Source organism: Astatotilapia calliptera, chromosome 19 (genome assembly GCF_900246225.1).
Source record: "Astatotilapia calliptera chromosome 19, fAstCal1.2, whole genome shotgun sequence".
Lineage (NCBI taxonomy): Eukaryota > Metazoa > Chordata > Actinopteri > Cichliformes > Cichlidae > Astatotilapia > Astatotilapia calliptera.
In genome coordinates this window covers 20,899,394-20,917,640 of record NC_039320.1, presented here as the reverse complement: position 1 = coordinate 20,917,640, position 18,247 = coordinate 20,899,394, and the positions used below count along the sequence as shown (strand labels likewise).

At 42.6% G+C, this 18,247-nt stretch overlaps 1 protein-coding gene across 1 annotated transcript in view; it reads right to left on the bottom strand.

The window, feature by feature from the left end:
* Positions 1-18,247, bottom strand: part of spred1 (sprouty related EVH1 domain containing 1) — a 36,723-nt gene that overhangs the window by 4,025 nt on the left and 14,451 nt on the right. The window contains exons 2-4 of the mRNA XM_026151827.1: positions 12,955-13,219; positions 7,756-7,924; positions 4,016-4,062 (exon numbers count right to left, since the gene is read on the bottom strand). Of these exons, the coding sequence (XP_026007612.1) occupies positions 4,016-4,062; positions 7,756-7,924; positions 12,955-13,219 (481 nt within the window). The remainder of the gene's footprint in view (positions 1-4,015; positions 4,063-7,755; positions 7,925-12,954; positions 13,220-18,247) is intronic.

Below are 18,247 nucleotides of genomic sequence, written 5' to 3'. Positions count from 1 at the left end.
TCAAAGTGACCCCGCTAAACTGAAGGTTCTTTCTCTCTGCGTGTCGCAACCGAAAATACACAAACACAGATGGATGCATGCCGAGGCGTCTTCGAGTTCGATCGGACCGTATTCGAGCCTCGTATGCACTGGCTAGCTGACCCTCTTTTCCCCCCCCCCCACACACATCTCGACCTCATCAAAGCAGGGTTAGTCCTCCTCTCTTCTCCTTCTCCCACCTTCTCTCCCTCTCTCTTTTCTGTGTGTGGAGGTGGTGCTGGCTGTAGTTAGTCAGTGCCGTGTGTAAAGTAGCCCACGCCAGTGCTTTAACGCACAGCGGAAATCTGGTTTGCTCCCAGCTGCTGCTACAGTAATTACTGTCCTGTGGTTGCTAAGAGATGCTTCCTTTGACCCCCCCCCCCCCCCCCCCTCCCTCCACTAGCCCCCTACCCCACCCACCCCACAGACTGCTAACACATGGTCTGTGTGCGTGTGTGTGACTTTGTTCCTTCATTGCCTCCAAACATACCAAGTGGTGCAACACACATCGACAGCGTCTGCAGGGGAATGTGAGGAACAGGAGACATTGGAGGCAGAGGGAAGAGAAAGAACAGAGCAGGAAAAAATGAGATTGTGTTGTATTTGTGTGTGCGCGTCTGAGAGAGCTAGAGCGAGAGAGAGGGGGGAGAGGGAGCGAGAGGCCAAAGAGTCTGCCGAGGGAATGTCATAAACCAGCTCCAGCTGGAGAAATGCAGCAGAGAACTTAAAAAGCCAGATGACAGCTGTATGTGTATGTGAGAGAAAGAGAGAAAGGAGCGAGGGGCGGCGGGGCAAATGGGAAACAGACTTGGGCTTCCTTTTAAAGTGCTAGCCCAAGCCCCCACTATTCAAAGGCATGCGTGGGGGCCAATCTGGAGCTGATCTGACCCTAGAGATGTGGCTGTTTGAGGGAGGAGACGAGAAGGGGGAGGAATGCAGAGAGGGCGTTGTAGGTGGTGCGGAGCCACGGGCAACCTGGCTCCACACCAACATCAGGGATCCATGCACTTCCGCCCTCAAAGGCACAGGGGTTGAGGACAGGGAAGGCTGGCCCACATACTAAAAGCTTACGACACACACTTCAACAAAGCAAAGGAACGTTTTGTGTGCGTGCCTGGATATTTGAATGCAAACATGAATACATGCTTTACTTCTCTATGAGCTTGTTTCTCACAGGCTAGAAAGAAGCCTGATGGGTGCTCATCTCTGGGTCCTGCCAGCTTAAAATAAAAAAATGTAACATTTTAAAAAAGCCCACTCCTGATGTGTCCTAAAGGAGTGGTTGGCTGTTTTCGGAAGTGAGTCTTTATTTGTAAGAATGAGGTGAGATGTATGTAACCAACTTCTGGCCTGCTGAGTTACATCAATCTACAAATACATTTTTGTAGATTTTTGTCAAATTCACAGCAAAAGAGAATAAAAGGCATATTTCATAAAATGTCAAATGGCTACTTTAAATTACTTTTCTTCACAGCTTAGAGATGTCTCATAGAAAACGACATCATCGGTCAGAATGAGGCTGTGAAACTCACTGGCCAACAAAACCCATGTGTACAAAACAGATAAGAGAAAACTTCCTGCCAGTTCTAAATTAGATGTGGATGTTTTCCTGTGGTATTCGAGAAAAGAAAAAAAACAAAAGAACAAAAAACCCTCACATACATATTTTACTTAGTACTAGCGGAAGGACTGTAGCAGTACAGCATAATTCCTGGCAGTGGGTCATCACAGCTGAGTAGGGTGTTGTGCAACCACTTTTCTCTATGGGTGAAATATGTTGCATGTTCAGTGTGTGTGTGTGTGTGTGTTTTTTGAGTGAGAGGAAGAATGTGGTAAGCTTGTGAAGGGCATACATGTGGGTGCTCAGCCTCAGTGGGCAGGATGTGGGTGGAGAAGACCATCTTCAGCGCACGAACACTGACAGTTCACGCGTGTGTGCGTGCACATACACGACGCACACAAATCTTTGTAACAATGCAAGGCTAGGATGAATTCCAGCAAATTTTGATACCCGTCGATTTTTAGAGCCATTTAATCAAGGAACAAAAACAAGGCTTCATGGTACCGGTAACCTCTGGCATCTGTTTTTGGCACAAGGTCACAGCAAATCCATAGAGAGCTGCTACTGCTTCTAAAAAGACCTACCACTAATAAAAACTACACGTGTGGTCAACCAGGGGTGGGACAACATTTTGAAATCTTGATGCATCATCACACCGCTTCCTCTTGTGATACAATTATTAACATTCTGGTGCCAAATATTAGCAGAAAGTGCACGTGCTCCAAATACAGCAACTAATCTGACTTACTAGAGTGATTATTTCATGACTCTGTGTGAAGTGAATGAAATTACTATCCATTTCCCACCTCTAGTGGTCATAACAATTTCTTTCTTTCTTTTATGCTTTTTTTGCATTTTGCCTTTTACACACCCACACATGGCAGATGGAGGGAGCCACAGAAAGGTTGGGAGGGGGTGACATGCAGCAAAGCTTCTGTACTTTTTTTTTTTTTTGAAAGTCATCATTTATCTGCACAGACACTGACGTGACTTCGTGATGGAGCTTGGAGCCACACAGCTCGGCTAACACTTTGCTGTGTGGTGGTATTTGCTGCTTCTCTGGCCGCAGCCTCTGGTTCACTTCTCTTTTTCTGTAGCCCAGGTCTCTGACCGCAACATTCGGATGCCAAATCACCATGGTGACACCCTCGGTGGCTTGCTGAACACCCCCTTTCTACCCCTCTCTGGCTGCACCCCTTACCCCTCCTTCCCCCCCGCTGCCTAGCAACAGCGGTGCCATTGGATTTCCTGTATGTTCAGGCTGATTCCTTAAAGAGGAACTTTGCCACAAGAACTGGAACACCACTTTCTTCTCCATCACTGCTCTTCTAGTCTGCATCATGCAGATGGGCAAGTACAGAGCAGATCAGAGGTAAGTATAAGCCTCTGGGAGGTTCATAGCTAAAAATTTAATGCACATGAGGTCCAGCATGAAGTCAACAAGAGACCACAAACGTGGTTCTGTCTATTCCATATACAGTGTGCAGAGTGGAGGAAATGATCAGAGGTGAATCAACACACCTCAGTGTTGCACAACAGTTAATCATTATTATGTGTAGGGTTTCTTTACAGCACTGGCGCATTGGATTGCTTAACAGTGTCAGAGGCTTCTATACTGTCACTAAATGTGTCCTACAAGAGCTGCCCTTCCTACTAATGTGCCTTTATCAAATTTGCAATCAGAAGCAGAACAGGTGGGTGGCTGGCTTTCCTGTAAAAGGACAGATATCTAAAACAAATTACCAAGGGTGTGTTGCCTTGAACTATACACCTGCTGCCTTTCTCTGCTAAAGAGAACGTGACATTCTTAAACACACATGGTGACAGTCAACCGCTGTGCAAAGGCACTGAGTGTTGTTGTTGGTACAATACATGGTGCATGCAGTTATTGTGTACAGGTTTAGTTGGTCCCAAATTTAGTTAGCTAAAGTCAGAGTCCTATCTTCACGCAAAGGAAGAATAAAGAGTCTTACGAGATGCGACCCTGACGTCAGCATCATGGAGAGATTAGCTTAAACAGGCTAAACGCGAGTTCACAACTATCTACTGAGCACCTTAAAGTACCTTGTTTTTTCAGCTAAGACAACATCAACATCCTAAAGCCTTATTTGACTAGTAAAGATGAATGCTCCAGGTGATAATATATCATCTTCAATCTCGACAAGACTGACAGCTGCAGAGTTAGAGTACACCACATTTGCTGGCCAACACCCAGCTTCACCTCAGGGTCTGGCTGACACTGGTTAAACATCTGTAAATCTCTAAGAACAACTGTGAGACAACAAAGGCAGGTGTCAGCACCTGGCTGGGACAGATCAGACCCCAACCAAACATGTGGATCATGTCATTTCAGAGTCGGTGACAAAGCAGAGAGAACTTCACTCTTTTCAGTCATAGCAACACAGGTTTTCTTTACTAAACCTTAATGTCACTCACCGGTAGTCCATCCTCTGGATTATCGCCCTCCCCAAACGGTCGACAACCTGAAAGAGAGAAAGGTACGAGAACTCAACAACAGCTCAAAGAGGCAAAGTATACAACACAAAACTCTCATAGCTAAATTTGATTGACAAAAGCAAGGGAAGACTAGAGGGTAAAAATTCAAAGAACCCAGGCGACAACCTGCGTCAGTCTGAATCTTTCAGCAACTTCCTTCTACCAACAAAATATTTCTATTTGTTTGTTTGTTTCTCAAACTGTTCCCCCCTAAGCATGGTTTAAAGTTACCACGCTGACTCTTGTCGGGCCGGAATAGTTCAAGACTTCTGCTTTCTTCTGCCTGTGGCCTAATGGGGAAATGAAAGCTGCTTTGTGTTAGTGGGGTTCACAGAAGTTAATAAAATAAGCATGCAGAGAATAATGTAACCGTGACCTCGGCTAAAAACCCACGTGCCATTTTCGCACCCCAAACACCTCAGTTACCAAGGTGCAGGAAAGAGCTAACGTTTTTCATCACTGCACACATTACACAATCTACAGGAGAAGTCAATCTTAAGAAAGACACGTACACTACTTATATTTTCATAGTGTTTTGCTGAACACTATTGTCACAAACATCACTTTTAAAAAGAAAACATTTTAATGGTGCTTATGTCAACAATGTGAAATAACTTGTTTAATGTATGCAGTCTGAATTTTTTTTTTAAAGCTTGGTGAAGGTGTAATTGAATAAAGTCTGCCAATTTCCCTGCACGTAGTCCAGTGAAGTCTTGAGGTTTGTCAGATCACAACAAGCAGAATGCAACGCCACCGTTTTGTGACATAAGATAAAAACTTTTCTTGGAATAAACCTACATTTTTAGTATGTGTAATATATGGCTGTTAATGTAACCAAATCCAAGAAAAATAACCAAAAATAAAGCATTACACAACTAAAAGATGCCACCAGTTAACCACTCATTCGTGCAGGTGTGTGTTGCTTTACAGACAGCAGACATTTACTCTTACAGAACAATAATTGAAGTAAATCTGAGTTAATATGTGCATAACGTTGTATAAAGAACTGTTAAATCACATTTAAAGTTAATAATTTGATAATATTCACCAGGTAATATCATCAGAAGTATAAAATCTAAAAGCTGAGTTCAGAACGATGAGTTATACCTATGCACTTCCAAGCATATGGTCAGAATTAACATAAAATGCAGCCATTTACTAAAAAATATCAGTGCCAATCAAATTATTGTGGTTTCAGTCAGCTTAAATTAACACATAAAAACCACTGATGAAAGCACCAGCTTATACATTGAAAAAAATAAATAAAAAAAAGAATCAATGTTTAAGGACATTTCAGTTTGGCAATGCTGTAGAAAGCAAGAACAAAACTATCTGAATGTGGGGAGGGGGGGGTGGTGAATATATTTGCACCCAAGGGGGAAAAATAGGTTCTTTTTCAACTTTGGTTCACTTATTTAGGCTGAGGCTGAGGCTTTATTTAAAGCACTGAGGCATCAATCTTCCTGTCTGCATTCAGAGAGAGAATGCAGAAAAACACAGTAATGTGATCTCTGTCACAGAGAGGACAGAAGAATTCACTGAGCTTGTGTTAGACACAGTCTGTCCATCAGTCTGTCTGTCTGTCGCTGAGTCACATGGAGAAAGGTGTGTGTGTGTGTGTATGCATTTCTCCACTACTGAGAGAAAGAGGCCTCCTGCAGCCCAACTCTGGCAGCGCTGGGCCACAAAGCTGCCTGAGCCATGTGCCTGACGTTGCCATGGCAACAGAGGACTGCAAGACTGATACACACGTGTGCGTGCACGCAGATACGCGTGCGCGCACACACACACACACACACACACACACACACACGCACACACCCTTCCTGCCTCTTCTCTCCCCCACACACATTCACGCAGCAGTCCAGCAGCAGAACGATGCAACTGGAATACAGAAGAACTGAGGAGAGGCATTACACAACACTGGCAGAATACAGAAGATGCCAGGAGAGAGAGGAGAACGGAGGGAGGAGAGGACAGCAGGGGTGGGAGGGGGGAGAGAGAGAGAGAAAGGCAAGGGAATGAAACCCCACCATCACCTGCTGTAGCTGACATTCACAGGAAGAAGCCGAAGCATTTATTAGCACACCAAGACTATACAGTCTCTGAATGAGAATCTTCACAATCACCCGGGCCCTGCTACATGAGATATCCATGCCTCTTTGCCATCTGATTATGTGAACAGTACTGAAACGGCCTCAAATCATGAATATCAGATATGTTACTGATATTTTGTTGTCAAACTGTGACAAAAGACCATAACAGCTTCCCAGCTCACATCTTCAAATGCCAACACCCCATTCAAAACAAAACCCCTCAGGTTTCCACACATCATTTTAGCGTACCAAAATAGAAGACATTTAAGAAACTGGGAGCGAATTTTGGTTTGTTTAAAAGAGACACTAATCATCCTAGAAGATGACCCTGTGATAATGAAGTACGCTATTATTGCCGGTTCGTTATCTTCATGTGAAATTTACAGGAAAAGCAGCTTGCAAAGCAAGTTCTACATGACTACCTTTTACCTAGATGGTGTGGACTTGTGCCCAGGAAGTTCAAATCTCAGATAAACGGCTGTGGGCAAGAAGCAACTGATGCTCAGTGGCGATAAACCTTTACAAATGTTCCGCTGTACCTCCTCTATGCTCCCCATGATTCCTGGGTCTAGAGTGTAAAGGATATTACAGCTCCTCAGCCAGCCAGCCAGCCGGTCGACCAGCATCTTGTATAACACAGGGCTGGATAGCAGATTGCTGAGTTGGCAATTCTCCTACTAATTGGATGACTTTGCAACCTCTGGCACTGTGCTGAAAAATAATGCTTATTAGGACCTAAACCTGCCCACTCAGTTCCACGCATAAAGTAAATACCTATCTTAGCTTTAAAATATATAAATGCCACATTCAGTCCAAATACAAAATTTTGTTAGACTAGTCTAGCCAGTCCTCAAACTATCTTGCCAAGACAGAGAAGGACAAAAGCCCAGTCTGGTCAAGTTTCTTCTGAGTGAAGCTCAGCCCATATCTCAGGTTGCGATCCATTCTATGAGTTTCTTGTCTTTCCCACCAACCCTCTCCTGCCCTCTATCACCCACTGTCTGAGCAAAGCATTGCATTGCCAGTCTCTACGGATGTGGCAAGCTTATCTGGGCAGCTGGGCTTGATAAGATAACACAGGAGGGTTCAAGCTTGGGTGAGAGAGCAGGTAGCATTGGCGGAGGAGTCATCAAAGGTAATCAACGGCACACATCTCTTCTAGAACAGATGCTAGGTCAGCCTTTACAAGCCAAGATAAACAAGCAGGAATGCAGGCTGTGAATGCACACCAGTAGAATACACACCACATTCATGTGCATACATCCATCTACATCCAACTTTTACATGTACTGAATGGTTGCTAAGACACACAGTGCAAACTCTAGGTGGGAATTCTAAACAAATGTGATGTTTTGTCGATCGAGTAAGAGTTTGAAAGGTGGTGAGGGTAGTAGAGGGGAAAAAATCTGTGGGCTGCCTTGATTTCTTGATATGGAAACAATAGCCAATGCTGGCTGATGGACTGTTAAGTTAAGGTGCATTCTGTTGGCTTTCTATTGGCTTTGTTATCTGGTTTGACCTGTTCTAAACTAGCAAAAAGAAAACAAACACACACACGCATGCAGACAAAAAGGCAAAACACACCCTGGTTAATGTCCTCAATGGCCCTCCGTATTCCCCGGTCAAAAGCACGAGCATCAGCAGGGCTCTGAAAGGTCAGTCCAAACTTCTTGTCGTTGATCCTCCAGTGGTGGAAGATGGGGTTGACCTTGTTGTATACTAGGTCTTTCTGCAGCACACACTCCAGTACCACCTGAAAAGAAACAAACAGAAGAGTTTGAAAGTGAACCAAGGCATGCTGGTGCTCTTTGAGATGTTTTAATATAGCTGGATACAGAATTTGACCTGTGTGGTTTAATCCAACCCCATAAGCTGTTGTAATGTGTCAAATTCAATTATTCCAACACAACAGGAATATAACGAAAAGACATAGAAGATTTCTGCCATTTGAACTACACATATGGGCAGTTCCAGAGCTTCTAAAATCAAAAATAGAAGAAAAAAAGAAAATCCCCCCAAATCCAATACTCAACATACTTCTTAGATAATTTGTAAAACACATTCTAAATAGTGGGGTTTAAAGTTAAACTTGAAGAGCAGTGGTGGCCTGAGAGTTGGAGTGTGTGGAGGTGTTTTGGAGCCAGGGAGCCCAAGTGTATGGCAGAGAGAGGCTGCGTTTCCAAAGCCTATTATTAATCAGGGCTACTGGGCCGCCTCTAGGCAGATTAAATGAAATGAGAGACGGCCATTAAAGTCTTTGAGGTTTTTACTGACGCGCACGAGAGGTGGCTTAATGGGGTGTGAATGTGTGACTGTGCGCACCGCGATCTGCGTGAGAGCATGCGTGAGCGCAGGAGCTGGTGCGATGAAAAGCTCAATGACCCAAGTGCTACGCTGTGCATCTTTGCGGTTCAAATGTCTTGTCGGAGGATAACGGTCACAAACAAAGTACTCGATTGCTGAAAGCAGATGGCACCGTTCCCCGTGGATCTGGACAACAGTCAACATGCACACTTCAAGAGGCTAATACGTGGCAGCTGTACAAGAGGTTGATGATATGTGTGTATGTGTGTCAGAGGGGGGGTGCTCAGGTCTGAATTTCATTCTGTCTGTGTGAGTCGCTTTGCAAGTGTGCTGCACATAATTCAAGCGTCTGTCTCCATATCATTGTTTCATACATGTCTCTAACAAGAAAAGGAGGCAGCGAGGGTTAAGCCTGCGTGACTACCCTAGAGCTACTGGATGAGTGCACAGAAGAAGGGAAGGATGGATGTGAGAGGCTGCTGGGGTGACAAGGACAGGGGAAGGGAGGAGGGGTCCGCTGTGCCTCTGGGGGCGATTGTGGAGGCGAGACTGAATGGAGCCGGAGCAGGTAAGGTGAGCGCACAGCAAGGCCGACTGAGGAGGAAGTATCACAGTTGCATGGAAGGTTGATACTTAACACCGCATTCCATATTGTGCTTAGAGAAAAGAGAGGAGGAGGAGCCTTGCTGACAGAAAAAGAGACAGAAAGGGAACAGAGGCAAGTGATGTTAATGGAGGAGAGTGTCAGAGAGAGAGACAGACAGACAGAGAGCAGTCAAGACAGTGTGTAAGAGAAGAAAAGAGGAACAGATGGAGACTATGCTCACATGAATGCAAGAAATCAGGCTTCTTTCAGAATGATGATTCCAACCTTGCTATTATTTTAAGACAAAAATTGTAAAGAATAATGCAACAGGGTGCATTGATTCATAGTGAAATAACCCAGCACACCCTCACCCCCTCCAAGACTTAAAGCTATAAATGTTACTGGTAAGTCAAAACAAACAAACAGTGTTAACAATTATTTAAATAACAAACAAACAAACAAACAAACAAAACAAAAAACAGTCAAATAGGGCCTTGCCTCCAAGGCAATGCCATTTAGAGTAAGCCTGGAATGCACGGCTGTACCAATCTGCAGGGAGTTGCAAACTATGAATGACAGGAAGCAAGGTGGAGTGAAAGAGCTTAACTGGATATTTGTCATAATCCGAGAGCCAGCATGGTAAGTAATCATCAACCAATTAGAGCTGTAGTTTTAAGAGAGTCACCGAATAGCAGCGAGAACGAGAAAGAGAGACGGAGGGGAGGTGGGGGGCCAAGGAGGAGAGTGATTGGTAGCTATATGGAGAGCCAGCTGAGTCATCACCAGTACACTCTGTGCCGCATCACTGCGCTTATAGACAGATCCCCCTCCACCTCTCCTCTTCCGTCTCCCATCTATCTGGCTCCACCTCCATTTCCTGCTCTTTGACTACATTCGGCTTCCCGAATTCCTCTAAATCCCACCCCCCACATCTCCAGTCACCTCAGGAAAAAAAAAAAAAAAAAAAACCTTGTCTTTTTTATTTCAAAATAGCTGCATTTATGATTCATTTTCCTCACAGGTTTCTATCAGGGATCGGTGATGTCACTGCCTTTTTTCCCTTTGTGTCTATTTCTGGTTGGATTAAAACACCCAAATTGTATCCTTCAAAAAAAAAAAAAAAAAGTCTAAATAAAAATACATCTAAAACCTTGCAGACCACTGTCCTATTTTGTATGTTAGACATAACCCAAACCAAGGAGCCTTAGTGATATTCATCACTAAGTCTAAACGTCACTCATACAACATAATTACACAGTTCATATTCTTATGTCCTTTTTTTTGGGGGGGGGGGGGGGGGGGGGGGGGGCACTGTTTTCTTCTTGGACGCTGCTTCTGATGCCCTCACACTGCCGGTGGCAAAGTGGTTGATGCCAACACCCTGGCACTGGGTGGTATCCTGACAGACCTACATATGTCTGGGTGTTTGTTGTGGTGGCTGGGGATTCTGGTGGTGATAGGGGTGTTTTACCACATCCCAGAACAGTTGTCGGGGTCTCTGAACCATGTCTATACCCTGTCTGAGCAATGCTGTTCCCATCACACCCTTTTTCTGTGCCACACACATCCTGGGTTACCAACGCACAAAACACAAGGACTGTAAATACGAAACATACATAAAATGTGTTCAGTGAAAGAAAAAAAAAAAAGAAAGAAAAAAAAAAGGTCATTTAGGCACAGTGCTGTAAGAAGGCTCTAATAACCATCTGCCAGAAAGCACCAGATTCTGTGCATCATGGTGGCCGCCTTTTGTCATCTGGCATTTGACAGACAAATAGATTTACACTCCCGATTACCACAGACCAAGGATTATCCCAGTGCATCTACTGGGTCTGTTTTACATCTACAGCACAGAATGAGTCTCAGGAGCTTTACAGCAACTACTCCATAAGCCAAACAGATTAAAGCCACAACACAGCACTTGATATTAGGGCCTCATTGTTACTTTCATTACGAAGAAGCCGACAATACCAACTAAAAATAAAATAACTAAATAATAACAACAAAGGTCGATCAAATGGACCAATACGGCAAGGCCATGATGATCCACTTGGTAACGCAAATCCGTTGGGTATTTTTGCTGGCCTTCAGACAACAATTCTGACGGCTAAAGAACCAAACGGGTCAGGTAAAAAAAATAAAAAAATAAAAAAAAAGAAGAAGAATCTGACAATACATGTAGAATGCAGGTCTAGCGATTTCCTGTGAACATCTTAGGCAATGCCTGCTGACACAGCTTCATATATTCATTGTTAAACGAATCCTGTGGCTAAGGTAGGGTGCCACTGTTGCTGGTCAACTTTCTTAGCTTCAATCTGGGACTTTAAGAGAATACTTTTTAGACACAAGTAATTGTACTACCCTATTAATCCAACTCTGTATACTATAACATTACAAACAGGCAGAACTAATGTTTGCCTGCGCCAACATTAACGTTATAGTTTTATTATTAGCTCCAGCTGCTAGCCACAACTTTAATGATAACTTAACCGATGTGGCTATCCGATAAATGTACCTTATTTCCACAGCGTGTGCTTTCTGATGCAACCCTCCCATTTATCCGAGCCTGGGAGCGGCACTGAGAGTATACTAGTTTATGCCCAGTGAGGCAGGGTGTGTGGCTATCGGATAATAGCTAATAGTTAAGCAACTAACAGTAACGTGCGCACCAGCCAGGTTAACATTTATGATAACTGTTCAGTACTTCATGATGTTGAAACTGGAGCTTTACTGACCTCTCAATAGTGTTGGATGAATGTTCATGTGTTCAGTAACTAGTGAGGGGAGGTGTTATGTGAAGTTGTGTCAGTTGCATGAGACAGAAACGGCACTGTTGGTATCAATACTGTTGAAATGAGTAGCTAATTCCACTGTATCAATTAAGATCTGATTTTTTGTTTGACAACCCTATTAGAAAACTAGCATTTCTGGCTACAAAGGAAAATATAAAAGTAATTGTTAGGAGAAGCTTGACTGTAAATGGTTTTATTGGGAAAAAATAAATATTTTTGCATATATCTGAAATGAAATATTTATCAGAACTTTCAAAAATTATTCTACTTTTATTTTTACCACACTAACTACGGAGTGTGTTGTACAAAGAAGTATTTATGGGTTAAAAAGGGACAGATTAACTTTAAACAGTCTTTACATCACAGTCAGGAAGAGAATTCTAAAAAAAAAATAATAATAATAAAAAATAAAACATGGGGGGGGGGGGGGCAAGTAGTTGAGTACTGATAGAAAAGCAGAGTGAATGTGCATTTCCATCTCTCACATTCTATTCTCTTTAATAATTTCCTGTTTTTCCTGATGATTCATCACAGAAACACGCAGTGTGCTCCTATTTTCAGATACCTGTGCCATGGAGGAAAGCCTAACAACCACTTCCTGTGTCAGTACATGTATGAATGACAAAGCAGTGGAGGGTCCCGTCTGTAACAACTAAAAATAAAATAAATAAATAACAAGGACAACAAAGGTCGATCAAATGGACCAATACGGCAAGGCCGTGATGATCCACTTGGTAAAGTAAATCCGTTGGGCATCTTTGTTGGCCTTCAGACAACAATTTTGATGGCTAAAGAACCAAACAGGACAGGCGCAAAAAATAAATAAATAAATAATAATTTCCTGTTCTTCCTGATGATTCATCACAGAAATACGCAGTTTGCTCCCATTTTCCGATACCTGTGCCACGGAGGAAAGCCTAATAACCACTTCCTGTGTGAGTACATGTATGAATGACAAAGCATTTGAGTGGAGTCCAGAACAGCAGGGTTTGCAGTGATCTCATTCAGATGAAGAAAAAAAAAAAAAAAAAGAACAACTTTGGATGTCTGGCCATGTAGCATAAAACGCTAATCGCATTTATGAACTTGAGGTTCTCTTACCAATTTGTCTTTGAGCCTTTCGCCTTTGATGTGGAACTCCACAGCGGTGGGACTAGGGCTTGGACTGGGACTAGGACTAGGGCTACAGGGGCTAAGGTTGCTGCTGCTTCCTCCACTGCCTCCACTGTGGGTGCTGTTGGTGTCCTCCGCCCGGGTGACCTTATAGACAGTGACACAGCTAAGTCCTCCACCGCCCAGGGGAAGCCACCCACCACTGGAGTCATCCCGAGTCATGACCACTGCTCTCACACGCGCATAACTGTCACTGTGGAGAAAAAAAGGAGGAAGAGAAAGAAGAAGGAAAACCCAGTGGTGTTAGTGAACATAATCTAGAATCATTAACATATTTTCAGTTGTCTCCTGGGTTCTTTTCTTTGCTTAAATCTCCTTTATTACAAAAGCAGAACTACACAGCCTCAGCCTTGACCAGTAATACAGTTTAAGTGCAGCACAAACAAAATGTTGAGCAAAGAGAACATACACAAATGATAACGTGAGAAAATTACAATTTAAACTAGGGATGGGGCAATTAGGAAATTCTGGGCCAATGTCTGTCTTTTGCTTTATTTGCCATTTACTTACTCGAAAAAACTGAACATAAGAGATTAAATTTTGCATTAAAGATACGTTTTTGGTTTTAGTACACAGCAAAACTACAGACTGTCTGAAGCGCCCAGTGTGTGTGTTTAACCCCAGGCAGAGGGTGACTGACCGTGTGGCCAAGTTAAGTCTGGCCACAGCTGATTCCCAACCTTTCTCTTGAAACAGGTGGTTTTAAACTAGACAGCACATGACCTGGTTTCCAAACAACATCATCCGCTTTCCTTTAAATGACTATTATGAGATAGCCGTTTAAGATAATTAACACTGTGTATGTAACAGAAGGCAAACACACTAATAAAAAGTTTAGTTTTTTTTTGTTTTTTTTTTTAAATGAAGCAGAAATAAAACATGGTGTTGATCATTTACTGTATTATAGAAGTTTCAGATAATTTATAGAGAATTAACATGAAGCAGATGGTTGAAAAGTACCTAAAAAAAAAAAAAAAAAATCATCTTCTTTGAAATATCAATAAGTCACAAACTCTAAATTAACAAGAAATTCAAATCAGAAACACAACTCACAAGAACAAATTGCTATTTTGTGCCAATGTATCAGTAATAAAGTAATAAGAGATTACTATCCCAATTACATAATGTAACTTTAAATCTGCTCGCCTCTCATTCCATGTCTTTTTCTGTCCTCTCACTTGGAGACAGATGTTCCGTGATTAGATAACACAGCACTGGGCCACCGGAAATGACAAAGGTCAGGGGGTGTTGAGGGCAGCGTTTTGCACAAACTACTGGTAACATATTAAAGACTTGGAAAGATCAGAGCGCAGCCAGAAATAGTCAAAGAACTGAAGTATATAACTGCCGGATGTCTCCCTGTGACACATTGCTCTCTGGCCAACGTCCGGGTTAACCAATAAAGATGACATCAGAGTCTGAAACATTTGCAAAGAATGTCTTTTCAATCAGCGGCCAAATCTCAAGCATTGACAGAGGCAGAGAAATGTCACTATGAAGAACATGTAATATGAAAACAGTTAACATTTAGCTCTTGTTCTAAAAGAGGAATAGCATCATCCTGGCTTCCCTCTTGGCTAACTCAATGAGGCCAACCTTTGGTCTCATTCCTTCCCCACCCTTGGCAAATCTCAGTGTTCAGGATATTGGTTAGTAATTAATCTAAGAGCCAGTGAGCATTAAATCTGAAGCCATCTTTTTCTTCATGTGAAAGCTTTGACCTGCCACCATGTAATAATTGACCAAAGTTTCCTCAAAAGAGTGATGAGTATGTCAAATAAGAGAAACTCAAAACAAGAGACAAATACAGAAAGTGATTTGAGAGTGGGGTAATGGCTTTAAAGAAATAAATGCTATATAAAGAGCATACATTCAAGAGGTGATCAAAAACATGCGTGTTCTAAATCTGCTGGTTGTGTAGATAAGTGCCTGTCTGCCATCAGAAATAAAAAAGAAAACCAAAGAAAGAAATTTCTGACTAGCAGAAAAACAACAGAATTAGCTGCCAAATATTAGTTGTCTTCCTTTTACACTTTTATGGTTCTACAACAGCTCATAGTGCATGAGGGGATGAGACATCTGCAATCAATAATTGTTGGTCGTCATCATCAGTGTGAGCCGAGCTGAGTCTTCTACTACTGCTTCAAATCTAAGGATTTGTCTTCCTTCTCTGTTTGGACAAACATGTCACAGTCAAAGTCAATCAGACGAAAAATGAGGTTCACTTTGCAGAATACTGGTGGGTAAAAACAAAAATGAAAAAATAAATAAAATAATAACTTGGTGCGGACATGTTAGACTCCAAACACATGGTGTAGACCACAAGCAGCAGAACAGGCTTTAAACCTAAACAGGCTCAAAGCGCTTTAACTTAAACTGCTATTGTGGTACAAACATTTACTAGCCAGTGTGGTCAATGGCTTCCTGATATTCACTTGCCAAAAGGAAAATGTACCAGCATCTGGCAGGTGTTAATTTCTAGCCCTGTTAACGTTATAATCTATCAAATGCCCTTTATATCCTTAGCTTTTCAAATATAGACCTTTCAATTACTACTCAAACAAACAATCTCTCCATCAAACTGAAAAAGTTACATCAAATTCTTCTGTGATATTAAATTAAGCACATTCTGTCTGTATCTGACGTCAATTTTATTTTATTTATATAGCACTAAATCACAACAGCAGTCACCTCAAGGTGCTTTTTATTGTAAAGTAAATGCTCTACAATAATACAGAGAAAACCCCAACAATCAAAACAAATCCCCAATGAGCAAGCACTTGGCGACAGTGGAAAGGGAAAACTCCCTTTTAACAGGAAGAAACCTTCAGGAGAACCAGGTTCAAAAAGGGGCAGCCATCTGCTACGACCAGTTGGGGTTGAGGGAAGATTAAATGAAGAGCAGTGTATAAACATACACTTGTGGGGATAGGTTAATTGGATAATCCAAATTGCCACTAGGTGTGAATGTGCGAGTGAATGTGAGTGTGAATGGTTGTTAGCCCTGCGACAGACTGGCGACCTGTCCAGGGTGTACCCTGCCTCTCGCCCTATGACAGCTGGGATAGGCTCCAGCGCCCCCCGCGACCCTGAAAAGGATAAGCGGAAGCGAATGGATGGATGGATGGACAGTGTATAAACACACAGCGAGTGAAAATGGTGAGCATGAAGAAGCACCGCCTAGGTCTGCTGCAGAAAAACTAAGGGAGGATACAGGGTCACCTGATCTTGCCCTAACTATATGCTTTATCAAAATGAAAACTTTAAAGCCCAATCTTAAAATTAGACAACTACATGTCTGTCTCTCGAATCCAAACTGGGAGCTCCTTCCACAGAAGAAAGGCCTGAAAGGCTTGGAATCTCCCAGTCTACTTTTAAAATACCCTAGCAAGCCAGCTATCGGTGAACAAAGTGCTCTATTGGGGGAGATATGGTATTATGAGGTCTTTAAGATAACATGGGGCCTGATAATTCAAGATCAAGGTGCAAAGCTTGATGTCAGGAAGATTTTTAGGTTTTACTGAAGTTATCTAATTTCCAAAGATATTTTTAAATATTATTTTGTCAAGTTTATGAATATTACTTTGTGAATTTGTGATTTTTTTCCCCCTCACCTGATGATTCAACCAAGCCAAAAAAAAAAAAAGTGTATTTAGATATATTTGAATAAAATATGCATATACACTCACACACACCACTTGTCAGTTCTGTTCCTAACGCCCACCCCAGGCTTATTAGACAGTAACTGGCCGTGGGAGGATGCAGGGTGACAAAACGCAAACACAACTAATTTCCTCTTTGCAATCTGCTACAAACACCCTTTTCTGGCTTAACCTTAGTTTAACAGCAGTGTCACTAAATTTGTGCATGAGAACCCATGCCACACACACAGACACACAATGTACTTCTGAGCAGCCAGTAAGAAGAATATGCTGCTGGTGTTATACCTCTCTACAGCCCCCAATAAAGGATATGGGTGATGGGTGCAGAAGGGACTGTCAGTCAGGAAGGGGTCCCTGGGGTGAACAGAAGGCAGGCGGTGGTGTCGCTCAGCCATGACCAGGGCACAATGACCAGGGCCTGACCCTTCAGACCTACCATCACACACATGCCAGCAACCATGACACTCACAGGGAGGGGGGCAAGGCTCAGAAAGGAAGTTAACTGAACTGCATACATGCATTTATGCATCTGGTCTAAAACACCCATGTCACCCAAGAGAGACTCCAGAACAAGAAGTATTGTTATTACTGCACTTACTTAACATTTATAATCAAATAGACACACCTACATCCTGGAGACCAAGAAGAAAAAAAAAGAAAAAAGAAAAGAAAAAAAAAAGAAAAAGCAAAACTCAGCCAACAAGTTTTAGATCAGTTTTTCACAGCAGTTTCTGTTCATTCTTTCAACCCCTCTCATTCTTAAGAGGAACACTAGCCCCAAAACAAATGTCACTGCAACTTGCTGCAACACATAATGCGTATATGCAGGTGCACACACGTACAAAGTTCAGAGTAGCCCCACGCCCCTTGCTGAGAGCACACAGTCGACTGGACACACAATTGAGAGCGGAAGCAGATCAGCTGGCCTGGGCCTGCAGGGGAGGGGGCAAAAGAAAAGAGCCCCCCAATTCTGAATTATTCCAAGTTGTTCTGCTGGATGACTGACTTCATTTCCGACCGAAGCAGGAGAGGAAAAAAAGGAGGGAGGGGTGAGAGTGTAACAGAGGACTGCTGGTGGGGGTGATGAGCATGATTGCTGGAGACCAAGGTGACAATAAACAGCCCACAACCAACACATAAAGAGGAAGCCATAATCGAGTATCTCACTGTATCAAACCTCATTTGCGAAAAGAACACACAGAAGGTCTAAAATTATAACTTAGCTTCCACTTGACGCAAACTGTAGTTTCAGTACTGTAACAACACTGCACACAAAATGTATTCAAATACATATGTGTACTGTGTTTGTAATTCGACAATAGATGGGCAATACAAAAACAACAAAAAGACCCTTTTTTTGGCTGAATGACAATACAGTTATGTAATTGTATCACATTTTGCATTATTTTTAGTGGTAGCTTTTTCCATGTTTATAAGCATAATAAGCATGAAACAGCAACTTAAGTTAGCTTGCATGTTGCTACAGTGAAGTCAATGAATGTGCTCCTGTTGCTCACAGAACCTAGTAGATAGAGAGACGCAGCACTAGAAACTCTCTT